The sequence below is a fragment of the Durio zibethinus genome, chromosome 26 (assembly GCF_047325235.1).
Source record: "Durio zibethinus cultivar Kanyao isolate XHJ-2024 chromosome 26, ASM4732523v1, whole genome shotgun sequence".
NCBI classification, from domain to species: domain Eukaryota; kingdom Viridiplantae; phylum Streptophyta; class Magnoliopsida; order Malvales; family Malvaceae; genus Durio; species Durio zibethinus.
Genome location: NC_143187.1, coordinates 12,692,043 through 12,719,835, shown reverse-complemented (window position 1 = coordinate 12,719,835; position 27,793 = coordinate 12,692,043). Strand labels below are relative to the sequence as shown.

General features: G+C 33.1%; 3 protein-coding genes and 1 pseudogene across 9 annotated transcripts; 3 read left to right on the top strand and 1 right to left on the bottom strand.

The window, feature by feature from the left end:
• The first annotated feature begins 269 nt into the window (after positions 1–269).
• LOC111274033 (uncharacterized) lies at positions 270–1,520 on the top strand. Its single transcript, XM_022858688.2, has one exon. The coding sequence runs from the start codon at positions 379–381 to the stop codon at positions 1,411–1,413; it is 1,035 nt and encodes a 344-aa protein (XP_022714423.2). The 5' UTR covers positions 270–378; the 3' UTR covers positions 1,414–1,520.
• Positions 1,521–7,312: 5,792 nt separating this feature from the next.
• Positions 7,313–12,427, top strand: LOC111275229 (uncharacterized). Of its 6 annotated transcripts, none has more exons than XM_022860424.2 (14): positions 7,313–7,784; positions 8,341–8,459; positions 8,737–8,898; positions 9,197–9,327; positions 9,429–9,573; positions 9,687–9,955; positions 10,105–10,229; positions 10,322–10,365; positions 10,528–10,659; positions 10,796–10,873; positions 11,381–11,463; positions 11,548–11,670; positions 11,947–12,007; positions 12,096–12,427. In XM_022860424.2, exons 1-14 carry the CDS (start codon positions 7,661–7,663, stop codon positions 12,258–12,260), a joined length of 1,761 nt encoding a protein of 586 aa, XP_022716159.2. In that variant the 5' UTR covers positions 7,313–7,660; the 3' UTR covers positions 12,261–12,427. The 6 variants fall into 6 exon arrangements, with proteins under 6 accessions (XP_022716159.2, XP_022716160.2, XP_022716162.2 ...); XM_022860425.2 differs by having other exon boundaries at positions 7,389–7,784; positions 8,377–8,459; XM_022860427.2 differs by having other exon boundaries at positions 7,491–7,784; positions 8,341–8,454.
• Positions 12,342–13,025, bottom strand: LOC111275232 (uncharacterized protein At4g22160-like; annotated as a pseudogene). The gene is made up of 2 exons (XR_016333965.1): positions 12,577–13,025; positions 12,342–12,498 (listed from the first exon to the last, which is right to left on the bottom strand). The product of XR_016333965.1 is annotated as an uncharacterized protein At4g22160-like (transcript).
• Positions 13,026–13,161: 136 nt separating this feature from the next.
• LOC111275230 (plant UBX domain-containing protein 4-like) lies at positions 13,162–16,711 on the top strand. The gene is made up of 4 exons (XM_022860429.2): positions 13,162–13,726; positions 15,307–15,592; positions 15,883–15,978; positions 16,160–16,711. Exons 1-4 carry the CDS (start codon positions 13,578–13,580, stop codon positions 16,541–16,543), a joined length of 915 nt encoding a protein of 304 aa, XP_022716164.2. The 5' UTR covers positions 13,162–13,577; the 3' UTR covers positions 16,544–16,711.
• The last annotated feature ends 11,082 nt before the right edge of the window (positions 16,712–27,793 follow it).

Here is a 27,793-nt window from a genome sequence, read left to right as displayed (position 1 = left end):
ATTAATATACATAAATTCCTTTCAATCAAATAAATAAATCTAAATATAAGATATCTAAAAATAAAAAAAAAAACCTTGAATATTGTATTTTGCTCTTAAATCTAAAATTTCACCGATCAAATATCTCTTAAAAGTTTTTAAATTTGTAAATACAAAATTTATAAATTTATAAATTCAAAAATTAAAAATGAAAGGAATATAAAAAATAATTTCAAAAAATATATAGAAAGTAAAAAAAGTGTGAATTGAAGCTCTCCTTTTTTTTTATTAGGATCCCCACCTCTTTTCGCATCCATCACTCAACAAACAGAACTCTAACCTTTCCTCTCAAAAACCATAACAAAGTCTTAACTTTTTCTTTCTTTTTCTGCCAAAAAAATGCAGAGCCTGCAAACTGTAAACGAAGAACCCAAAAATCTATCACCATGCAGCAGTGGAAGAAGAAGCAGTACAAGCAGCCATTCAAGTTCACCTGAATTCGAGTTCTGGATGGTCCGGAACCCGTCTTTTCCTCAACCCGATCTCACCTCCGCTGATGAACTCATTGTTAATGGTGTTCTCCTTCCTCTCCATCTCTTACCCAACAAACAACCCGAAGAGAACCCACAAACCGACTCAAATCCACCCGCATCAGAACCTCCTATTCCCGACCCAGAACCCGAACCTGGCCCTCCTATAACTTCGGAACCGCTTCCTGTCTTGTCAGCTTCGAAACGGTGGAGAGACATTTTTAAGAAAGAAAAGGGCAAGAACGGAACTAAAAATCAAGAAGACAAGGATAAAGATAAAGAGAAAGAGAAGAAGAAGGAGAAGAAGAGTCAGAGTCAAAGCGGAGCGAGTACAGCTGAGTTGAATATAAATATTTGGCCTTTCTCAAGGAGCAGATCCGCAGGTACTAACGGGACCCGACCCAGGATGACAGCCGGTGCGGCGGGTACCCGGAAGGTAAGTAGCGCCCCGTGTTCCCGAAGCAACTCGGCGGGTGAATCCAAGTCTAGAAAGTGGCCGAGCAGCCCCAGTCGGGCAGGGGTTCACTTGGGCCGAAGCAGCCCAGTTTGGCAGGTTCGACGTGGCGGTTCCGGTGTCAAGAGCTTCGATATCATGGGTCGGAGTGCTGAAAAGAGTAGCGGTAAGAAAGAAGTTATCGAAACTCGTCGCGGTAAAATTGTTAACGGTGGTAACAACGGTGACAAAGCCAAGGTTTTGAATTTGAACGTGCCAATATGTATTGGGTACAGACATCATTTGAGCTGTAGAACTGATGAAAATAATGCAATAATTTCCGAAATCAGTACCGACGTCAGTGGCGGCCGTGGCGGAGGCCGTGGAAATGGTAGAAGCAGCGGGGCTAACGTTGCAAGCGGTGGTAATTTTTTTAATTTGCGCAACCTTTTCACTAAGAAAATTTATTAAGTGTGTTAATCATTATTAACCTTTTTTTTCTCCTTTTTATAGTAATTTTGTTGTTTATCCGTATGATTTTGCTCCCTTGAATTCTTACTATAGAAAATTAGTTCTCTTTAAGTCTTACTGTTATCTATAATTTTTTAAACTAATTCTCTTATTAAGTATTTTAATTAGATTTGTTGATTTTTGTGATTTCAAAAAGTTGTTTCACATTTTTGTTGGTTTTTTTTTTTTTTAATTTTTTACATTTATTTAATATATATTGATTTTAGTCATCTTCTAGCTAGAGAGTGAAGAGTAGGAAATTATGACCTTTATTTTGAAATTCATCTGCCTGTAATTTATTTCATTAACTTCCCTTGAGCCTTATGGCAGCCATAGAAAGCACACGATTTTTCTTCATTAATTTCTGGTGGCAAGCGACCGCCCAGGCCCCGCACAGCGTCGTATCACGTATCAAATTCAAAAGAAAGGGGGAAAAGGGAAACAAGATCAGTTTTCATTCCAAAGGGGTCTGATTCTTAATAAACACACATCATTGTCGCGGTGAAAGACTTTGAAGTTGAATTTAAAAAAAAAACTGTTTTTCAATAATCAATCTATGTCTAGAATTTTTATGAGGAACCAACCAAGCATCTAACTTAGTACCATGAACTTTATCCATCTAGAACTAGAATTTACAGGTAAAACATTTCCTCCAAACACCTCATACCCTCCATTTTTTGTTGAAGTACCAAAAGAATATAATCATTCCATTATCTTGTTACGCTGTGGGGGTACAATGGCTTATGTTACATGTATATAGTTGTAGTGTAGCAAGAAAGGTTCTTAATAAAAATATGAAACAATGCATACTCCATTTTTTAACAAGGCCGACGAAGGAATTGGGTAATTACTTTTTTTAAGGTTGTCTTGAGCCCAACTGCTGACTGATGAAACCTAAGTTTGATCCTGGAGAAGCCCACTCTGCAATGCTAAATCACCGGCCTTAACGAAAAAAAGGAAATGCTAGCAGTAGTCGTATCTACTGATGCTTTTGGATATTCGAACTCTCAGAATGCCACGTTTGTTTCAAGTTTCAAAGTCGAGACCGACAATTTTAGTAGCCAGTTAAAATTTTTCAGGCCCATAGTACTGTACCTAACCAAAAGGGGTGAAAGATTGGGAAAAAAAAAATTTGAAAACTGACTTGATTTGAACGCGCTCGTTCCAAGATTCTTCTGAGAAACAAAATTGAAGTTTTAATTTTCGCTTTGCTCTTGGTATATTTTTGTTGACATTTTAATCGCATGATGCGGGGTGAGAAACAACTAAAAATTTTGAAAATTAACTCAAAATTATAATGTTTAATTAGATTAGTTTTTTTTTATTTGATTTAAATTAAATTTAAATATTAAATATATATATATTAGTTTTGGTTTAAGAAGTGAAAAATCCAAAAATAAATCAAATTATATATTTTTATTAGTTTTTATATATTTTTTTAAAATTTTTATAAATAAATACAATTAATTTATATCTAAATTTATTTACATATATTAAAAATTACATTAAAATAATATATAATAAACAACAAATAAATTTATAAAATTGATAAATAAAATCAATATAATTCAATTTTGAATTAGATTAATTTCAAATAAAAATCTATTCGGATTTAAATCGTATTTTAAAATTTTATAATATTATATATTATAAAAAAATTAAATCAAATATGATCAAATTCAAACTTTTATCACTCTTAACTAATTATCCATCTCAATTCCTTTCCCTTTTCTCTATTTTTTTCATTTTTTGTTAACACATTTGTGATGATATAATTGTAAGGGTTTTGACTTTTTTTCTATTTAAAAAAACGTAGGATAGCTTTAAAAAAAAGAAAAAAAAACTCAAAGAATCAAATAATTTTATTTCATTTGATATTGAATTTGCTAAAATATTTTTCTTTTGAATAAGTTGATAGAACTAATGCGATAAGCAAATAAAGTTTCAAATTTTCCAACTTTACTTTCATCATATATATTAGTTTGCGGTACCCACTACATTGGGGATTAATATTTTTTATTTTAAAATATAAATTATTTAGTTTTTAATTTTAATAAAAATTATAGTTATCTGTATCATCATTTAGCTTTGATTATTTTTAATAAAATGTTAAATTTTATAAAGCAATAATAAAGGTTATTTACTAATTTAATATGTGATTAATTTTATAATATATTAAATTTCAATACATAATTTTAATAGGGGTATTATAGTAATTTTGAAATAAAATATCACATATCAACTTCTCATGAAACACTCATAAAAGCATTTATATAATCATGGTATAAAATGCATTATAATAATTTTAGTTAATTATGGCACATGGGGCATTTTTTTAATGTATGGTATAAGGGATATTGTAGTAATTTGTGTCAAATATGATAGGAGGAGTATTTTTATAATTACAGTAAGATGGTATTATAATAATTATTGTCAATTATAGTTGGAAGAGTATTTCTGTAATTATAGTAGGAGGACATTATAATAGTTTTGACTAATTATAAAAAATAGGTATTTTTGTAATTATGGTAGAAAGACATTATATTAAATTTGGATACATATCAAAATCATATCAAATAAACAAAGAGGTGTTATAGTAATTTTTATGGAAATTGTTTTAATATATGTTATTTAACATTTAATAAGTAAATTAATAAAGGTATTATAGTAAATTTTAAACAAAATTTCACATGTCAATTTTGTATAAAGCAATGGTAAGAGTATTTTAGTAATTTAATATATAATTAATTTTATATTATGTTAAATTTTCAAATGTAATTTAATAGGTTATTATAGTAATTTTTAAATAAAATGTCACATGTCAATTTTTTATAAAATAATTGTAATGATATTTTAATAATTTAATATGTGATTAATTTTATATTATGTTAAAATTTAATATATAGTTTAATAGAAGTATTATAGTAATTTTGAAACAAATGTCACATGTTAACTTCCTATTAAGTACTCGTAAAAATATTTTCATAATTATAATATTAGAGGCATTATAGTAATTTTTGGCTAATTATAATAGTGGTATTTTCATAAATTTTGTAGGAGGGGCATTGTAGTAGTAATTTTAATCAATTATATTAGAAGGGATATTTTTATAATTATAATAAGAAGGTTATTATAATAATTATAATAATTAAGAGGGGCATTATAATAATTTTAACTAATAAAAATATAATTATTTTCATAATTATGGTAAAAAAGCATTGTAATAAATTTGGATACATATCAATATCATATAAGATAATCAAAAGATTATTATACTAATTATCAACAGAATTGTTTTAATATATTTTATTGATTTTAAAATAAAATGCCACATATCAAATTTTTATTAAGCATTTGTAAATGTATTTTTATAATTATGATAGGAAATGCATTATGGTAACTTTGATCAATTATGAGAGAAATGTATTTTTATAATTATAGCAGGAAGGTATTAGTAATTTTGGTCAATAATAAGATACGAGATATTTTTGTAATTCAATAATAAAAAAAAGATATTTTTGTAATTATTATATGAAGATATTATAATAAATAATTATAATAGAATGTGTATTTTTGTAATTATAATATAATGGCATAATAGTCAATTTAAGATAATGATATTTTTGTAATTATGGTATGAGGTATCATAGTAAATAATTATAAAAGAAATGATATTTTTATAATTATAGTAGGAGAGTATAATAATCCATTTAACTAATTGTCAAATTCTAAAAAAACCATGGGAGGGGTAATTTAGTAATTTTGAAGAGATTACTTTCAGTATATGTATAGATATTTACATAATTATTTTTAATCATTCCAACAAGAAAAGCAAATCAACCAATAGAATCGCCGCCTTCAATTGCCATGAGGCAATAAAAAAACAAATCTTTAACAGGTCATTCTATCGTTAACAGTCACAGAAATGAAGATATTTGCCAAAAGAGGAAGAGATTGTGTGCATGACTGGAGCCAGCGGCTAGATTGGCTCTTGGCTTGTCCATCTCTTTCCTCACTAGTGGCTGCACCATACAGGACACCTTAAAAACCTTCATTACTTCCCTCTATATTTTTATTTCATTTTGTTGTTGTCTTTAAAAAATTTTATTTATTTTCTTCTATCTTCATTTTTTTTTTTGATAATTTTTTCTTCACATGTTTTTTTTTTTTTTGTTGGGTTTGTTTTACTGTCTTTGTGAGAAACAAGAATGGATTTTGTTGTAGAAAAGGGATAAATTTCAAACTGAATTGAAAAGAAAAAAAAATTCAGTAAAATTAAACTTGGATTTGTAAAGCTTTCCTCTAATTAGCTTCTCTTTTAATTGTTTAGCTGTTGTCAAATACTCTTGTTTTATTATTTTAAAAAAGTAACATTTTTATTAATTGTTTTATTATTTTTAAAAGGTAACGTTTTTATTAATAAATGAAAAAAAAATCCATGAATAATTGGCTGTTAGGAGTTTTTGGTTTTAACTCTGAAACATGAGAGGCTGTTGCAGTTTATATACTCAACTGTCTAAAAGAGTTAGTAGGATCGACTGCCCCTAGCATTCCTCGAGAAAAGAAAAAAAAAAAAAACTTATGGTAAATCAAAGTCTATACCAAAGTATAGTTTATGTATTTCTTTTTTTTAATTAGTCAACTCATTGCAAGGTGCATAAATAGCATTTGATGACACATCCCAAATACATTATTGCGTTTTGTTTCAGATGGAGATCAGACCAAGTAGAAAACTTTTATTCAAGTAAAATTTTCAGATAAAAAAAAAAAAGACAAATAGATTAAAACAAGTAAAAAAAGTATAAGATCTTTTTTTTTTTTCAAGATAAAAATATCGTGTAAATATTTGATTTTAGTTATTAATACTTTATTCTTTTAAATTTTTTTAAAGTTGTTAAAGTTGATAATAAGTTAAAACAAGGGATAAAACTAAAAATTATTTTACAGAACAAATATTCATGGAATAATTTTTTTATAGAATAACTATTTATAGAACAACTATGTAACGAAACAATTATTCATGAAATAATTTTTTTACAAAATAACTATTTACATAATAACTATTTACATAATAACTATTTAAGGAACAACTCCTTAATGGAACAATACGTTAACAAAAAAATAATTATTTTATAGAATAACACCTTCAACGAATAATTATTTTCAGAACAACTTTCTCAATGAATAAGACTAATACTTTTACCAAAAAAACTCTTGTTTAAAAGTTGTTTCATTGAGAATTGTTTTATAAAAGATGTTTTCTCAAATGTTACTTCACTAAAAAAAAAAAAGTAAAAATAACTCTTGAATATGATGAGATTTTTGGGTTAATTTTATTATTAAAATATTTTAGAAAGCTTGACTTAATGAATTAGATATGAAGATAACTAAGAGATTTTCTCTAAATTTTTTATATGAAATATGAGTGATTCTTCTTTTCCTTTAGAACAGACAATAAATTTTTATATTCACTATACTTATTATAAAAAAATTAATTAAACTCTCATTAAATAATATATCAATACTTTTTGCAACAGTCAACTCTCTTATTATTTATCATTATTTATATTCAATATTTGAAATATATAATTTTTATTTTTAAAACCTATAAATAAAAGTTTTCACAATTCATAAGAGATTTTTGAAAAACTTTGATAAATTTCTTATAATTTTCTCTCAAACTTTCTATAATCTATATTTCCTAAATTTTTTTCAGAGTTTTATTTTCTTCTCTATTAAATCTTACATCTCCTACTTCTACACTCAATATTTTAAGATCTATTCTAATTTTAGTCTCTAACATCTCCTAAATATCTTATTTTACTTATTTATAATATATTTTCACCTTAATAAAAAACTCGTTTACAAATACTGTATCATTTTTTTTTTAATTTCTAAAGAGTTATTAATTATTAATATTTTTTCAAGGACAAAGCACGCCATTTCCCACGAAATTTCAGGCACAGGCATCCCCCCAACGTATTGCTAGTAATTTTTAGATAAATAAAAATTAAGGTGTGAAAAAAGTGGCATTTAGGAATTGTCAAAGTAGTCCAATTAGTTTACTCTCGTAGAAATTAGAACAAGAAAAGCAAAGACTTGCAAGAAGTTGCATACCTGCTTCACCGCATCTAAGAAGCTTTACCGCTTGGGCAGGGCTCGACACTCTTGAAACAACACAGTAGGGGAGAGACGGTTCCTTTGTCCGATGGCAGTTTTGGAGCGACTAGTAAGGACTGCTCGGTCATGGCGCATAATCGCCTCTCCTAAAACGCTAACCCTAACGCCGTCACGTGCTCCCTCACGTGACCTCCCTCCTCCTCTCTACCACCGTAAGCTTCTTCCTCTGTTTCTTCAATTTTTTTTCTTCTTAATTATATTGGCGAAGAACTAGTAAACATTACTTCGTGACAGGAAATAGGAATCATATATGTAATCACTAAAAAATGGCCTAAAGTTGCTGTTTGTAATTTAGTCGAATGGAGGTTGTTTCCTTAAAATTGATTGTTATGTGATGATTGACATTGTTTTTAACACGTTATAACTCATACGACAGTCCAAACAACCAAGATTCTTGGCACTTTCGGACGGGGAATTTCTTTCTGAAAAAAATACAGTATAAAGTTAAAGTGCTTTCTCTTAAATTGGTTATTTGGAGAAAGATTTTGTCTTTGTGCATATAATTGATGCTTCTTTTTGTGTTAATTTATACGCTGGTGGACGAGTGATATCTTGGCTAGAAACTCTGAACCATGGGGAATAGTAAATAGAGTTCTTATGTCATGTTGAGATGCCGTTTCAGTCTGTTTTTTTTTTTTTTTGGGAACATATTGTTATTATTGGCATATGCAGCTTTCTCTCAAAGCTCAAATTTTACTATTGGATCAGATATCCAGCAACTAAGGTTGGTGGCTGGTGCTTCAGGGTCATACTCTTTACTTCCAGTTGTCTTAGCTGGTTTGCTTGGAGCAGGAATGATACAAACAGCTTATGCTGAAGCTGGTGAGGTTTGTGCAATTTATATTTCTGGGTACCAGATGTTGATGTCTCTCTGCATTTCTATCTTTTCCCTTTATTATTGTATTTTTTGCATTATCATTTCAGACATTAGATCCCTAAACTATGTTATGTCATACTCCATATTAATTCTAACATGTCAAGCAATACCCCCTCTCTCCAAAAGGAAAGTGTCTCCTGGAATGTGTACCATAAGCTTATACCTGTTATGATGGTTTGGAGCTGCATTATTTGAATTGATTTTAAAGTGAAACTAGCTTCTTGCAGGTCACTGCCAAGCCTTCTCTTCCAGCGGAACCTCCTGCAAGTCATGCCAACCTTGAGGAAACTGCCAAGAAAGAGAGGCAGCGAATTGAACAGTTTCTTAAAGATAAAGGAATGAAATATGGTTCTTATCCACGGTTTACTGTTGCTGTCAAGGGCCAAAAGGTTGTTTTATTTTGTTTCAGTTTATTTCTTTTTTTTCTTGGATACCCTAGCCTGATTTATGGGTTAGAAGGAGAGGCTCATGGTGATGATCCGATGTATAATGAACTATTTGTTATTTCTGATGATTTATAGTGTTTATATATATGTGTGTGTGTATATATATATATATAAAGTATTTTCTTTTCTGAAAGCATGTTTGACTTCTAATTTTCATCTGTAAATTGGTAGTAGGTGTATAACTGGATTCATGCTATTTCTGCTCAGCTCAAGTATTTTAATAGGACTACCCTTGTTATAGGTTACAATCAAATTCCAGATTCCTTCTTCATGTGAAGTTGCACAATTGATTGCAAACCTTGTTTCACATCTTGGACTGAAGGTTGAAGAGCGTGGCGGTGGTTCAGATGTGCTATTGCGTGCATGGAACAGGTTGTCCATGATAAAGCTCTTCTCAAACCTGCAGTTGCACTTATTTTGGCATTAAAATTATGTGAAGTTCTTGAGTTTCTCCAACTTTTTTGTTGTTTCAGTTCAGTAGCTTGGCAGCTAACACTTAATTCACTAGAGAAACGGAAGGAAACTGGAGTAAATGAGGGGCATTCAGTTTATAGTAATGGAGATGAAGGTGATTTATGCATCCTCATTTTCCATTCGCTCATAAGCTCAGACAAAGCGGTTGGTCTTAATTTCTTACGCTTCTGACAATATTGTAGTATGAGTGAGATTTCATTTATTTTTTCTTATGTTTCACAAAATAACTGTTTAATCAGCTGTACAAATTATTGTAGGAAATTGAGTTTATAAAGCAAGGAAGTTTGAACCCCAAGGAGCTTGACGCCTTGGTATCTGTCTTAGAACTAGCTGGTGCTAGGTTTGCACGAAGTAGCACTTTGGTAAAAAAACCTAGGGAAGGTTCTCCACGGATGCCTGCACAAAAATCAATTGCGAGCCTGGAGGCCATGGGGGTGAGAATTTATGGACTTGATGCACCACATCATAATAACTCATACTGTGAGATATCATGGGATAATATTGCTGGATATGATCAACAAAAACGGTACGTAAAAGACTCAATGACTATTATATTCCATGTTTCTCCTTTTTCTGTCAAACATAGATTATGCAAAGATGGTGTTTCTTATATATATATATATATGTATGTATGTATGTATGTATGTATGTGTATATAACTTCTCATTGTTCCAGAGAAATAGAAGATACAATTTTACTGGCTCTAAATAGCCCTCAAGTATATGATGATATTGCTCGTGGGACTCGCCAAAAATTTGAGTCAAATAGACCTAGAGCTGTGCTCTTTGAAGGACCTCCAGGTTTGCTTTCCAACCAAGAAAGAAATATTGACTCATTCTTGAAAATACAATTTTGAACTGATTCATTTATGTCAAAAATTTACCTATCTCAGGTACAGGGAAGACATCTTGTGCTCGTGTTATTGCTAATCAGGTGGTGAGTAGCAAGTTTCTTATCTAGAACATGGATGTGACTGCCACACTCTTAATTAAGAATTTGCTTTATCTTTTTAGAATAAGTCACAGTAGTATGATAGTTTCTTTATGAGATTGTTTTATTTGAATCTGTGATGAACTGAAGCACGTGCATGCTTTGCAGGGTGTCCCATTGCTCTATGTGCCACTAGAGATTGTTATGTCAAAATACTATGGTGAAAGTGAACGCTTACTGGGGCAAGTGTTCTCTCTTGCCGATCAGCTCCCTGATGGTGCTATCATATTTTTAGATGAGGTAAATGAAACAAGTAATGATTAATAAACAACGCCCTCCCGTTTATTTATGAGCCACTGGTTTCCATACATTTTTACTATCAATCAATTTGCATTTAATTTGTATAAGATTGTTGATAAGACAGCCTCTGTTGCAGGTTGATTCTTTTGCCACCGCTCGTGATGGTGAAATTCATGAAACTACACGTCGAATTTTGTCAGTGCTATTGCGACAGGTAAAATTGAATTTTCCAGTGGTTTTGGTTACTAATGAAAAATCAGCCTCTTAGCAAGCCTGTTAAAAACATCAACTTTTGGTTATTTTGGGTTTTAAGAGTTTTGTTTCTCATCATTTCCAGCATGCAATATCCTTTACCCAAAAATATTGCAATAGCCAGTGGGAAATGGCCTTCTCTTTGCTGGAAATAAACTGCTACTAAAGGACTAACCCAGGCTATTTCCCCATGTCAATTGTAGCCTGCTAGTTATTGCCTCTGTCTCTCTACCAAACTTTTATGCTGTATGAATCTGTAAGCTGTCCCCCGAATCCAAGAACAGTGCTTAAACAGCATAAAAAATGGTTGCGAAGAAGAAATCCTAATCTTATATCTTACAAAGGCTTTCAGCTTTAACTATTATTAATGCAATCCACTATCTTGTATGAGTAACATTAATTTTCTGGATTGCCTAAATAATGATGCTGTTACGGCGCTATTGATGAAAATATATTTTTGTTTTTGCAGATTGATGGATTTGAACAGGACAAGAAAGTAGTTGTCATTGCTGCTACAAATAGAAAACAAGATCTTGATCCTGCATTGATTAGGTGAAAAGATGCAGTCTCAAATGCAAGGTTAATTATATCTTTAGGTGGTGAAATGTTTCTGAATCACACCTTTTGTTATTGCAGCCGTTTTGATTCAATGATTGTCTTTGGCCTACCCGATGAGCAAAACCGTCTGGAAATAGCAGCTCAGTATGCAAAGCATCTTACAGAATCAGAGTTAGCTCAACTTGCTCGAGTCACAGATGAGTAAGTCCAAATTTTTTTATCTTATTTGCTTGAGTGCATGGAATGTCCCAAATGTGACCAAAGCTATGTAGCGAAAGCATTTCTGTTTCTGTGCATGTTTTGTTTCATATCTAAAGATTTTCTAATAGAATTCAGCCTTTATTTTTTGTTGTTGTTGTAAAATTCAGCTAAGCAAACCTAACCTATCTTCTGCATTTCATATGTATCCTTTACCTTTTCCCATTCCTACCATAATAATTTGGGAATTTACTGAGCATTGCCATATGACAAACCCAGAATGTCTGGGAGGGACATCCGGGATGCATGCCAACAAGCAGAGCGGTCGTGGGCATCAAAGGTATTACTTCTCGATCCCTCAAGTCTCTTTGTTTTGATCTATTATACACCATATTGTACTATTTACATTCATTCATGGCTTTTGACAGATAATTCGAGGAGAAGCAACTACTGACAAAGAACAACCGTCTCTCCCACCTGTGGATGAATACATGAAAAGTGCAATGAACCGAAGCAAGGCTCTACTTGGTGTTGCCGAGCAGATAAACCAAATACCTAATTCACCTATGAAGAAACCTCCTTTAGATATGTAGAGAGACAAATATGGTGATTATCTGCAGACGCATCAAATCCTTGTGCATAGATTTTTCCTTTATATAGATATGATGATCGGGATGCACGCGGTCTATGATCAAAAGATCAAAGCTTCATTTGCATCCCTCAACTTTGATTTTATACAACAAAAAACACATTTTTTCCATTCTATTAGTTTTAGTGAAACTATAGAAGATCAAGTCGCACTGCAGCAGACTCAGCTGCAAAGCTCCTTGCCTGCATAAACCAATGAAAATAACTGAGTCGATTATTGCTGTTAAAAAAAAAAAAAAAAACGAGAGAGAACTGTATTACCTAACAGCAGAGTCCCTCGGTTCGTCCTCTATTACACGCTTCCTTTTCCTATTCTCTACATCTCCAGCAATACACGAAGCAATCTGGGACTGAGTTCGCAACATCATCCGAGTCAACTCGGCCTCCGTTTCCACCCTCCGCTTCTCTACCTCACATAGCGAAGCTTCCATTGCCTTGATCATCTCCATACCGGCCAGCTACATCCTTAGCATCCAATCGGAGAAGACTCGGAGACTCGTCGATAGATGAGTCAACGGTGCAGAATCATATTCCGAGTCGCAGCTGTCGGAATCAAAACTGAGTGGATCATTAGAATCTTCTACATCGAGGTTTGGAGTGTCGGAGGGGCGTGCGTGATATAAGAATCCAGCATCGCAGGTGAATTTTAGACGATTTAGTCTTCGCTGCTCGTCCCGGTTCAACAAGCTTCGAACACTCGGTTCCGCCATTAACGTTATTTTATTTTGGATGCTTTGCTTTCTGGACAGGATTAGTAAAGATGATAGTGGTTACCGCCTCACTGGTAACTGGTGGGTAAAAGAGACAGAAATTGGTGCCAGATCGGCACTATTTAAGCATCCGAGCGTCTATCCCATCTGCACGCTTAATTAACTAACCGAGTTTAAAGCCCAATTTGGAACCTAATATTTGTTAAGGAGAGGGTGACGGCCCAAATCAGTTGGGCTTTGGTTGAACGACAAAATCCAGCTGACAATGATATGATATTGTTTATGTAAATATACAGTTAAAGATGAAAAGAAGGATCCAGTTTGAGTTGTCCGAAGGAGAAAAAGAAATAAATGTAGCGAATGTGAATCGATCCCATTGCCAATCAAATATCTATGCTCCGAATCCCAAAGATAAAAAGAATCGCGCCCGTTCTTGTGTCGATATATAAAATTACGCCAACTCTCCTAATAGCTCACTGATCACTGGTCAGAGAATCTCTACCTCTTTGAAACTTCTTTCTGAATCAGAGAAAACAGAATCAGACTAAACCAATGGCCTCCCGTGACAAGAAACCTGCGAAGCCATCGAGCAGCCGCGTTGGTGGCATACGCACGCTCTCGGATCTGAACCGCCGGTCTGGACCCGATTCCGACAGCGATTCTGATTCCCCCCAGGAGTACTACACTGGTGGCGAGAAAAGGTCCTTCTCTCTCTTTTCCTTTGTTATTTAGTTGATACCTATGTGCCTTTTTATTATTATAATCATCCAATTGTTTAATTGATTGTTGAGGAAATTTAAAGGTTAAGGAAGAATGTAATTTATTGCTGAGCTATTAAAGTTTTAAGCATAATTCATTTGGAGTTTGACGATAAATTTGAACATTACCAGAAAAAAAGGGAAGTTTTGGCTTTTGTTTGGATTATTCTGTTGAATTATGCAGTGAGGATGTTAATTGGAATAAGAACCTAGTGGGAGAGTTTGCCTGAGTAATTTAGATCTTCACCTTGTTCTTTGGGGAGACTTTAAGTTGTGAGTGGGATTGGAAAGTTAACATTGCTTTTCGCATTGAAATTTAGTTTTTTAGTGCTTGGGAAGCCTATGACAGTTCGATGATATGATAAACCAAAACTGCTATAGCAAGGAGGCGTTCAACAATTTCCATTCAAGCATAATAGACTTTTCTTTCTTTTGGATGGGAGTTTGAGACAGTTTATGGATACACCACCTTTTTGAAGTTCCATGAGCTATTTATGGCTGACTGAGCTTATGAGCTATGGTCGGCCTTAGAATTTTTATCTCAAAATTTTTAAGCATCTCAAACCTAACATATTAGTGCATCTAAGAAGCTGCATTTCTTACCATGTTGAATTAATCCTTTAACTTCTGATTCTAAGAGTTGATAGCACGGATTTACTTTAGTGTTGGATTTAAGATATAGAATTTCAAAGGATATTGATATGTTGTTTTACCATGTTCAGGCATTTTGTTATGTATGAACTATTTTGCTTTGAGTTCGGCAGTCATTACTCATTGGCAATTGTTCATGAAGACATTTTTTGTTAGTCCATGTGCATCACTTTGTGCAACTGCTTTGTGCATAGACAGTTTTATTGTACTTGTATTGTGCTCAGCTAGAAGAACTGGACAAAGATCATCTCTCTTAAATGATGCTAGTGTGAGCACATATGCGTGGAGTGCAAGTTGAATCATTTATGAGACAGGCAATCATATGGGTTTAGTTTTAGAAATTTTGGTAAATTATGTATAATTCTTATCTCATTTGAATGAACACGTGCTATCTTTTTATTCGCACATCGAAGCACACTATTTGTAACTTTTTAAGCCATAAAAGTTCATTGCAAGAAATTTTTTAACCTTGTTGATGCAGTATTTGCATGCATGATCACAAATTCAATTTAATTTTAGACAATGTTTATAAGGCTTCTTTCAAATGTTTGGGTTGTTTGCTGCCATTAGGCGGTACAGAATTATTTTCTCATATTGATGGCATTGGAATGTCTATAGTGCTGGATATTTGGATGTATTTCCACTTTTAATTATGAGCTGCTATGTTTTGATCTGCACATCTGATGTGAGGTCCAGTAACAAATTGATTTATCAATACACATTCATCATTCTATTTATAGTTGATGAGGCTATTTCCTTTTTTGTTGTTAAGCTTTCTCAAAGAGTTCATCTAAAGAAAATACCAACCTTCAATTCAATAAATTATGATGAAATGTTAAGGATATGATCAACTATAACTCTAATTTTTGCAGTGGCATGCTTGTTCAAGATCCTTTGAAGAATAATGATGTAGATGAGATTTTCAATCAAGCTCATCAACTGGGAGCTGTAGAAGGGCCTCTTGAACATCTTCGTCCATCATCAAGTTCAACGAGTTTTACTGGAACTGGTAGATTCCTCTCAGGGGAAACTATACCTTCTGCACCTCAGCAGCCTGAGGCTTTTATTCACAACATAGTTTTCTGGATCAATGGTTTCACTGTAAATGATGGCCCTCTGAGGAGGTTGGATGATCCTGAAAATGCACCTTTCTTAGAGGTAATGGCAATTAGGATTTAACATGTATGATAGAAATAGATAAATAAGAGAAATGCAATGACAGGTGTTATTGGAGGTATATGATTTCTGTTCATGTTATGGAGTGAATACTCGGTTGTATGACTGCAATTAGTAAGTTTGGCCTTCTGCATTCTTGTCTTTTCCATTTCATATATCTTGCAAACAGGTGTTTCATTCTATTTATTTTCAAATTTTTTGAGTGAATTAATTTTCATGTTTCGGAATGCCTTTTCTTCTTGTTTTAACAACTTGGTCTCATCTCAACACAGAGCATCAGAAAGTCTGAGTGTCCTAAAGAGCTTGAGCCTGCTGATAGAAGGTCAGCAGTTCATGTCAATCTGATAAAGAGGGACGAGAAATGCCCTGTGAGTCTCTCTTTCCCGTTACTATTATATTTGTCCGTAAGGTTGTAACTTGTAGAATTTAGAAAATGATTGAAAGGTCCTTCAAAAATGCTTCTGTCTTCTTTTAACACGCATTCAAGACCAACTGGCTGATTCTTTAAGTCCATTTGAGGATATCACTCCTATGTTTGTCTTCTTGCAGGAACCAGAGAAAAAGCGCCAGGTGGCATTTCAGGGTGTAGGAAGAACTCTTGGTAGCAGCGGTACTTCAGCAGCTCCTGAACCAACTATCAGTTCCACTCCTCTCAACTCTGCTCCAAACCCTTCTCCTGGCCTGGTTGTAGATAAAAGTTTACCATCAACCTCAATTCAGCTTAGGTTGGCTGATGGGACTCGCAGGATAGCTCACTTCAATTTCCATCACACAGTTGATGACATCCATTCCTTCATCAATGCATCTAGACCTGGGAGTGCAACAAACTATCAATTGCAGATAATGGGTTTCCCTCCTAAACTTCTTACTGATCCAACCCAAACCGTAGAACAAGCAGGACTTGCCAATTCCGTGGTAATCCAGAAATTCTAGCTTGGGCTACATGGAAAGTATCTATCTACTCATTACTACAGCTGCTTATTGTGCCAAATGAAAAAAATTTCCATCAAGTTAAATGATTATGAACCGTTACCATATACATGAAGCAGGTTTTGATGGCCGATTCTGGTTGAATGGGATTGAATTGTTTGATTGCTTTCATTTTTGTTCCTTTCTTTTTGTTTGAACCTATTATTCGCTCACACAAAAAGAGGTTCAAAGTGATATAATAAGTACCTTTTAAGCGGCCAGTTTTTCTTCCAATACAGGAATGACTAATATATATAGATGCCGAAAGTTGCTACCATAAGCACCTTATTCCTAGGCTCAACATTTCCATGTGCGATTTTCTGTGTGATGCTCTGGTAACAAAGGAAGAGGGTTGGCGAGGACAGGGACTAGCATCTGACGCTTGCAGGAGTCCAACAGTTTTATCTCCATTGATGGTGGCATGTAGATTGGACAGGAAAAAAGAAAGATGTCGGCCAGAACTACCAAATACTTCCCATTAGAAAGATTTATGCAATCTGCTCATGTGCTAGCCACGAACCGCATGAGAACCTCACCACCCCAAATCCTGATACAAGGTCCTTAAGTTTTGGTTCCTTTATACCATATAATTGAATAATGAGACAAGTATAGATTAGGGTGTAAGGGAGTCATGTCATGAAACAGAATTGAAAAGCCACTAATGGAATAAAACGATGAGCTAAGGTAGCTGCCAATGGAGAAGAGAAAGAGACGACCCTACCTTTTGTTGCGAATTTGAGAAATCAAAACAGAAATGGTTAAATAAACATCTATTATCCACCTAAACAGTGTAGTGTCATCCAACTTCTTGAGAAGATTGGTTTGCTTTAAAAAGAATGGTGAGGTGGGGCACATATAGATATTATCTTGCACGGTGAAGATGAGAGTAGAAGTGTTTTGAAAGCATTTGTTGTTTCTCCAAATGGGTGATTCCTAATATTAAACCATAATCATCCAAGTTGTGGTCATCAACCAATTAAAGTTTTGATAATAAAGTTGATTTGCTGTCAAGCTCGGGGATTTTTCTTTTTTTTCACTGTATAATTATCTTGGTAATTAATAAGGTGGATGCATCTGTGAAAGCACTGATGATTACTTGATGACCCTTTTTATTTTCCTTTTATTAGCAAACGAGCCAAAATTGCTTAACATGGATGAATGAGATGAAAATTATTGCAATTAAAAAAAAAAATACTACTAGTTGTAATCAATAATCTTAACACGGTTATTGATTCCCACAATCCCAACTTATTGTGAAAAGAATTGATGATTATAATGCGAAAAGAATTGATGATTATAATTACTAATTAATAATTTAATACTAATTATTTTACAGCCCTTAGTTACTATAAAGGGAAAAAAGTACAAAGCTGGAAGCTTAAACTTTCCAGTTTATATAATCGAGGAGATGGTGCAATTGGGTTTGAACTTTGAACCCTTAATCCATCTTTTTAAGGCATTTGGCTCCTTTTGCTTAAAATAAGAGTAGTAATTATTCATGTCTCGGATAACAAGAAAATATCTTGAATTATTAGTTCGGTTTAATTTTATTGCATATCCAATATTTATTTTTGTTAAAGGACGAACGTTAAAATGTATCTTTTTCTATATTAGAAATCTTTAGCAGAAAATAAGAGGTAATTTTTATATTTACGTGGATTTAACATGTCAAGTGAGTTTAATATACTCAAAGTCATATTAATTCGACATTATTTTTATTATCTCATAATGATCTTCTATCGTTTATTTATAAATATGAAAGTCTAAGTATCATTAAAGTAAGTTCATCATACTCCTAATTTTCTTTATTACTCTTCTTCCGACTTTTCCTATTCTGACTTATGCATCAGAGTACAAACGTAGGGAACACTAATTGTTTTTGTCGTTAATTGTCCTTTTATTCTATCTTTCCAAGAATACCTTGAGATCAGAGTTCGACACAAACATTTAGCACTTCCAGTAGGGGTCTTCATTTTTCATTCACTAGGCAAACACGAAATAATGTCACCAAGGAAAAGAACCTTAGAGGAAGAAGAAGCAACCATTTCGGTTGGAAAAGAAACACATAATAGTCAACACTCAAAATGACCTCCCTCACCATAGACAGGCTTGACCATGGAACAATTCTAGGTCTTGACCAAGCAGATATAGGCCTTTAACAATATTGGAGACCATAACCCCACCACAAACTTCAAAAGTGCTTGACCTAATTATCCCTGGCTGACGAGCCGCAGTAAGATAGCCAAGTTATGAAGAAATGGAAGCCTCCTCTGCCTTTAGAAAAGAGGAGCATACATTTGTTTGCCTTGATCCCAGCCATAACTTGACATATGCCACAACCTAAAAATCCAAAAAGACAAACCTTGAATCCCAACTAAACAAGGACTTGAAAGCTCGGATGCAAGCAATGGAGAAAAAGTTGAAAACAAAAGCATTGGCATTAGAGGATGAGTTTAAGTTCTTGGAGGCCCTTCATTAAAGAAATTAACAGAACCATGCCTCCCAAAGAGTTTTAAATGTTGACCTTAGAAACATATGATGATACTTTTGATCCCTTCGATCATTTGAAACTTTATAGGACTAATATGATAATGCAAGGTGCAAACAAAGCTCTAATGCGCAAAGGCTTAACTACCACTTTGAAAGGCGCAGGTTGATCCTGATACTACAACCTGAAACTGAGGTCAATTATAACGTTCAATAAGCTTAGCCACTCTTTTCTGTTTCGATTTGTGAGTAGTTAAAAAGTAAAGAAGACAACCCTGAGTTAAATGATAATCCACTAAGGTTGTAATGAATCTTTGAAGAGCTATGTCATGCATTTTAACAATAAAACTCTGTAGGTTAAAGGCTTATAGCTAATTACCACTGTAGCCACCCTGACAAGTGGACTCAATGACAAAGAGTATCATATGAAGTTAATTTTGTTGCTAAAATCACCTAAAAATTTGATCGATGTCTTACTGATAGTTAAAAAATTATAAATTATAAGGCTACAATGAAAAATAACTGAGGTGAGAAAGGTTCATCTCTTTCCTCGATAGTAGTAAAAAAGGTAAAAATTTTTACGATATTCCCTCAAGAGGGAGATGACATAAGGCTAGAAGTCTCAATGAAAAAAAAAACTACACTGCATTAAATACCTCTTGAGAAAAGAATCTGATGTAAATCAAGAGAAATCCTGACCTCAGATGGTCAAAACCACTAAGATAGAACACAAAGAAGGATCTAACCAAAAGATATACTTTTTGTAAGGATGTTGGCCATAACATCGAAGACTACGTTGACCTAAAAAATGAGATTGAAGCCCTAATAAAGAAAAGTCAATTGAGAAAGTTTGTAAATAGTGAAGAAAAGGCTAACCCAAAATGAACTATAGACAATACCAAAGAGAACCCACCCAGGGCAAAAAAAGGCTAAAAAATAATAGAAAAAAAGTCCAAGGATATGAGCTGAGGTAAGAATAATTTCAAGCTGATAACAATAGGCCAATTACTGGAGTGATAAATGTGATCACTGAAAATAGCTCTACCTCAATCAAAAAGAAGTTCAATCCAAGCACGGTTATGGCCATAGGTACCTCGACAAAGAACAAAAAAGACAAGAAAGACTAACGATCTCATTCAGTCTGAAAGACTTGAAAGGAATCGAGCACCTATATAATGATGCTATAATGATCATGACTGTAGTATACAACTATGTAGTTAAAAGAATCTTGTTTGATAATGAAAGCTCAACTGATGTCATGTACGATGACACTGTGAAAAAAATGAAAATTAATGAAGATCAGTTGTAGCCGATCACCATAAACTAATGAGATTTAGCAATAAACAAGTACCTGTGAAAGAAACCATCAAGCTATCGATTTTTTTGAGGAAATAATAAAAAATAATCACCTCAGTCATAGGATTTATGGTTGTCGATGTCCCATCAGCCTACAATATGATATTGGGTTGACCTAGCCAATGTGTTATACGATTCATAGGCTCGGTTCCCCATCTAAAAGTGAAATTTCCAATACCCAAATGGATTGGAGAGGTTAAGGGAGATCAGTCAACGATAAGACAGTGTTATGTCATAAAAAATGAAAAGAAGAACTGAAAAATAGACTGACAGTTTGACCTAGACCAAAAGTACTGAGAAAGGGTAAATAGTGAAAGCTGATAAGAAGCAAAAAGCCATAAGCAAGAATATAAAATGTAAGATCGACCTGATAGAAGCACACTCTTAAACTGCTTCGAGCTCTTAAGCTCAAACAAAAAAATTTTTTTATTCTATTTTTTGAATCTTTTGAAGTAACTCTAAAGATGACCAACTTTTAAGCCAACATGAACAATTATATGTCATTTGGACTGAGCTAATACGTCAGTCTTGAAATAAAAAATACATACCAATTTCACTATATACATATTCAATAAGTTATCAATAACATACTGATTATCATATCATAATCTATTTTCATAAAAAATGATCCTGACTTAGCCAAACAAAAAGAGATAATTGACTAAAAATTAGACTCGAATGAAAGTTGACCTGAATCGATCGAGGATCTGGTAGCCATACCATGCTGGGATAGTATCCCTAAAAAACACATGCATATCGAAACTAAACTTTAACACAAAGGTTAGTTAATTCAACTTTTAAAAGATAATACCGACCTGTTCATCTGGACACCATCTAATATGCTTAGAATTGATATCGAAGTAGTGATCCATAGGCTATATACTAATCCTGAGGTAAAATTAGTTTGGCAAAAAAAAAAAAAAACCTTTACCTTAAAAAGATAAAGGACCATCGAGAAAGAGATCGATAGATTACTACAAGTAGGCTTCATGAAGAAAGTCTACTACTATGAATGGATGGCCAATGTGTTCATGGTTAAAAAGCATAGTAAAAAATGAAAGATGCATGTTAACTTTATCGACCTGATCCTAACATGCCTAAAAAATAGCTTTTTTCACTTTAGCATAGAGCAGTTAGTGGATGATAGTGCTAAACATGGCTTCCTTAGTTTTATGGATGCCTATTCTAGTTATAACAAAATCAAAATGCTAAATGACGATGAGGAAAAGATAATCTTTATTATTAAGAAATGCTTTTACTGCTATAAGATAATACCCTTCAATTGAAAAATGCAAGGGCAACCTATCAAAAGCTGGTAAATAAGGTGTTTAAAAATTAGATCGATCATAACATAAAAGTATATGTGGACGGCATGATAGTCAAAAGTTAAAACTTGATTGAACACTTAAAAAACCTTAATGAGACCTTTAATACTTTAAGATAGTATAATATAAGGCTTAACCTAAGCAAATATGGTTTTGGGGTCATGTTGGGTAAGTTCCTCGGTTATATGATTAATAAGAGAGGGATAGAGGCGCACCTAGTAATGGCAATAAGTCGATTAGGATAGGTTTTTGCTCACCTTGAACCTAACCCGATTATATATATATATATATATATAACCTGAATCCAACCTGATTATATATATATATATATAACTTGAACTTGATTGACTTGATGATTTTTTTATTGTTTTATACCTGAACTTGACCCTACCCGATATTGTATAAAATTATACTTGATTTGACTTGATATTAATAAAATATTATTTTTTTAAAATATAAAATATTATTTTTAATATAAATATAAAATTAAATAAATAATTAAAATTTTTTTATATATATCAGGTTTGGTAGGGTTAGGTTTGCTTAAAACGCAAATTCGACTTGACCTTGATTTTTTTCTTATATTACCTAACCCTACCTAACCCGATACCATATTTTCAAAGAAAAAAAAGACCTTAAGAGGTCTGGTCAAGTTAGAACCCATCGGATTTGGGTTAAATTGCCTTCCTTAAATGAACCCAAAAAAGGTCTAAGCAATCCTAAACATGAAAATATCGACCTTGGTAAAAAAAAATACAGAGGTTAACTGAAAGAATAGCTGTCCTGAGCCAATTAATGCCTAATCAGCATAATGATGTCTGCCATTCTTAAAAAATTTTAGAAATGTTTCTGACTTCAGATGGACCCTTTAATGTCAAAAAACTTTTGAAGAACTCAAAGAGTTCTTATCTTCTCCACCAATTCTATTTAATTCAAGGTCTGACGAAACATTATACTTATACTTGGTCACCCAAACCAAGCCATTAGCTCAATTTTAGTTTGAGAGGAAGAAATGAAGCAAAGATCGATATATTTTGTGAGTAAAGTATTGATGGGGCTAGAAATCAATTATAGCAGTATAGAAAAATTAATGTACGTAGCTGTCACTTCGGTTAAAAAACTTAGGTCATATTTTCAAGCCCAAGTGATCCACGTATTGATCGACCAACCATTGAGATAGGTTTTACAGAAGCCAAAAATGTTAGGGAAGTTAATCAGATAGGTAATAGAGCTTAGCAAATTTGACTTGTATATACTACCCAAGTCAACCTTGAAATCTTATGTGTTGACAGATTCGTCATAGAGCTTACCTTAGTACACATTGAAAGACAACTTGAAGAAAAAGAGAAAACCTCAGATAAAAAAAATTGGAAGCTTTATGTTGACAGATTAGTCATGAATCACAACGAAAGAGTCAGCTTTATCCTAATCAGTTTAAAAGGACTATAATATCCATACACCTTGAGATTTAAGTTTACGGCATCTAACAATAAGGCAGAGTATGAGGCATTGATAGCTAGTTTTAAGGTTGGCAACCGAGCTGAATGTTCAACATGTAATTGCATATAGCGACTTCCAACTAATGGTTAACCAAATAAATTCAAAGTTCAAAGCTTGAAAAACATAAATAAAGCAATGACTTTGGTGGCTGGTTTCAAGAAGGCTGAGGTAAAGAAAATACCAAGGTAAAAGAATTTGTTGGCATACTCTTTATCTAAGTTGGCTTTAGAAATAACAACAGAAAGTTTGAATTAAGTCTTGGCAGAAGAACTGGTATACAAAAACATCGAAGATAAGCTTATAAGATAGATCATAGAAAAAAAAACTTGGATGGCATTAATCAAAGTGTATCTGACCACGAGAGCACTACTTGAAGATAGAATATGAGCTAAAGCATTAATAAGAAATGCTTTTTTCTATACACAATAATTAAAGGGAAACTATACAAAAAAATTTGTAGATTGTCTTATCTAAGATGTGTTGATGAGGAAGAGGCAAATTACGTCTTGTAAGAAATTCACAAAAGAATAAGTGAAAACTACCTTAGACCTCGATCGTTAGCCTACAAAATACTTAGGCAATGCTATTATTGGCCCACCATTAGAAGAGATGTAACTGCACTAGCCAAGAGATATGATAAGTGTCAAAAGTTTGCTCACGTTCAACATCTCCCCTCGATCAAGCTCATCCCTATCATCAGTCTGTGGTTTTTCATATAGTGAATAATGGATGCCCTTAGACCATTTACCCAGGCCACAGATAAGAGAAAATTTATCTTAGTAACAGTAGATTACTTCACTAAATGGATTGAAGCCGAGGCCTTGACCACTACAATAAAAACCCAAGTCAAAAAATTTGTGTGAAAGAATATAGTGTGTAGAATTGATCTACCATGATCCATAATTATAAACAATGGTAAACAATTTAAAAATTCGAGGTTCAAGGAATAGTGTTCAAATTTTCACATCGACTTAAGATTCACATCGGTTGCCCATCTTTAGTCTAATGGATAGGTCAAAATGATAAACAAGATAAAATTGGAAGCCTTGAAAAAGAAACTAGATGCAACAAAGGGAAAGTGGGTCGACGAACTACTAGAAGTATTATAGGCTTTAAAGATGACCACTAAGGCACTAACGGGTAAAACTCTTTTCCACATAATATTTTAAACAAAGTTTATAGTACCTATCGAGATTAGCCTTTCTAGCTTAAGGGTTGAATTAGAGTAAAAAAAAAGAAATAAAAAGCACTAAGGGCATACCTATACCTCATCGAAAAGCAAAAAGACATAGCCTTGGCATGGATAACACCTTATCAACAAAAGGTATATAACTATTATAATAAAAGACTATGATGTAAGCACATAGAGAAAGGTGATCTCGTATTTGAAAAAGTCAAAGCATTAGGAGTAAATGACCAAAATGGTAAATTAGCCCCAATCTGGGAAGGACCATATGTAGTTAAAAAGATTGTTTATGTCGTAACTTATAAACAATAAGATATGAATAGCAATGTCATCCCAATGACCTGGAATGTAAATAACCTAATGGTCTATCACTAGTAGCTCGTGCTAAACTAAGCTCACACTTTATATTTTGTACTTGAATATATAAATCAAATTATACTTAACCAATGACACTTATGCTCACATTGAGCTCATACCCCAATCGATCTAAGAAAATCCAACCTGAAACTTAGATGGATTCCTAAGTTAATTTGATTTGAGATATTCCTAAGCGACTAGGTAAGTCCTTAGCCCACTTAACCAGGTTCAAACTTGCGTGAATTCATGTTATCGTGATTAACTGAGCTTAAACTTAAGCAAATTAAGAAAAAAAATAAGAATAATAGTGAAACTAAATTGAACAAAAATTTATATATGATTTTTTATTAGTACAAAAGTTGTTAACAAATGATTCATCAACAGATCATTCATATCCAAAGTCATCACAAAAATTAACCTCATACATCAGTAATTATAAAATAAAAAAAATTTATAAAAGTTAAAAGGAAAAAGAATCATGCATTAGCAATATCAGCAACAGTAGCACCCTCATTAGTAGGAGTAGTAGTAATAACCTCGGCCTTTCCAATCTTATCTCTCTCGTGCTTGGCCCCCAGAGCTATCTTGAGCTTGACATCTATGGCCTTATCATTATCTTTTTCTTTTTTTTCCTCTACCCTTTTGGCCTAATTTAGAGGAGGTCTCGATATGATATTGTTAATATTAATATTAGAAAGGTTGATATTGAAGCCAAAAAATTTAAGCCGCACCTCATCTTTGGCCAATTGAAAGGCACCATGCATATTTTTCTGGGGAACTCCACCTTTAGCTGGAGGTATTCGTTGGAAGCCCTAAACTCCTCGATAGCTTTATTTTTAGATCTTTTTTTTCTTTCTCTTTAGCCTTCAACTTAGACCTCAGCCTTATTATTTTGGCTTGAGCAACATTGAGCTTAAGCTCAGCTTGCTCCCTTATAGAATCAGTCAAGGCTTTCTTAATTAGGACGGCCTCTTACGTCATTATTAGCTTGTCATTTTTCTTCTTCTACTTGACCTCTTTTTTATGAAAAGCACTAAGGTTGGACCTGAGGTTGCTAGAAGCGTTGGAGCTCTTTTGTGCTTCTTAGTTAAGACAGTTACATTTTTTTTTACCTTGAAAAAATGGGCCATAACAAGTTAGGCATAGTGGAAGGCTGGTTGGTGTTGTCCAGGGGTTGAAGTGGAAGCTTCTGTTAGATTGCATAGGATAAACTTAGACTTTAAATAAAATGAAGTACAATAAAAAAGTCAAATTGAAGTTAAATAGCACTTACTAAAGGAAAGAACTATGACCTTACAGAATCTTCTCACTACGTTGAGGTTTTCGATAAGATCGTTGATGGGAGTATAATCCAACCTTGTAAAAATCCTCTCTAAGTTGGGCCTTAGCACCTTTACTTTGGGATTTGTCAAGATAAAAATAAAGATTTCAACCTTTAGTTTTTTGACAGGATGAGGTGTTTGTGCTAAGGAGAGATCTTGGCTAGTCGTAGACTTTGTCTTTAAAACTGTTAGGGAACGCTAAGATGAGGGGTTAATGATTTTGTCCCCTTCGCGAGATGAAGCACTGAGCTGAATCTTTCTTTGACCTTTTTTAGGCTAGAGGTGTGCTCATATAGGGCAAAGTCAAAGTCTTCATTGGCAGACATCTCTGTAAGATCAAGCTAAAAGTTAAAAAAAAAATCAAGTTAAAATAAAATTTTACATGGTTACTTCATATCTACCCTAGCACTTCATCTTATTTATTACTTATAAAGAGGTCAGCTCGTGGATATTAGTAACGAGCTCTTTTTATAGGTATGTTTCAATATTTTATTCTGATTTGATAAATTTAGGATGGAAAGAGCTATTAATGCATTCACAAAGACATTGGACCCATTTATTATCTCCAAAACCTCAAACTTGGCAGCAACACCTATTTTCGGCTCGTCATCTTTATTTACTTTTGTTTTTTGAGGTAAAAAAAAGTAACTTTTAATTTTTTTTAGCTCAGGCAATTGGCAAATAACTTTTTATTGGGTCGAGTTGTTATTTAATACCATATCTTATCACTATGGTGCTTTTTAAGAAAAAAAATTTTAAAATAAAAGACAAGTGGGAAGAATGTTTAAATGTTGACAAAAAATAATGAAACTTACTATGTACCGTATAGAGTTGAGAGTAAGTTGGGTGATAGTTAAATTGTAAGAATTAAAAATTGAAACAAACAAAGTATGAAGTGAAAACTTTAGATCAGTCACGAATGAAGCCCAATATATATACATCCAATGTGGCTATAGTCTATCAGTGATTCGATCTGAAAAGTTCGATATTAATATGCTACAACCCTCTTTAGATTAAAAAAAGTTATCTCCAGAGTACGAACATGATAAACTGAACACATATTAGGGTAATCTTTAGAATTAGCCTTATCTTTTAGTTCTCTTATCACATCATTAGAGATCATACTGAGGTTAAAGAATATATACAGAAACCACGATCAAATCATCCTACTCCATAAAATCCTTTTTTTCATCATCATTTTCTCTAGCCGAAATGCTTTCTTCCCTTTATTCTTTCTCTAAACCCTCATTATCATCAAAATCTTCACCATTAAAATACTTTGACTTTTGAGTAAGAGTAGGATTCTAAGGTTGAACCGTGACTGAAAGTAACATGATTTAGGTGGAATAGAAGTGATCATGGGAGCATCAATTGGTGGATGAGTAGAAGTAGAAAAAAATTGATGAAACTAAACCCTAGAAGGGGAAAATAGTGAAAGATGAAGGAAAGTCAGCCATAGAAAATGGACCAACATTATGTAGGTTAAAATTTATTTAAGCACACAATTTTTCTATGCTCAGGACCCATTATCCTTTTGCCCGAGCATTATCCTTGTTTCGTTACTGCCCTTCTTTGGACATCAGGTTGAACTAAAAGGCCATTTTCTAATAATCACGACCTTCGATGACTGGTGGAATCAGCTCGTCATCGTTTTGCCTAAGCTAACCACCCTAGGTTTTAC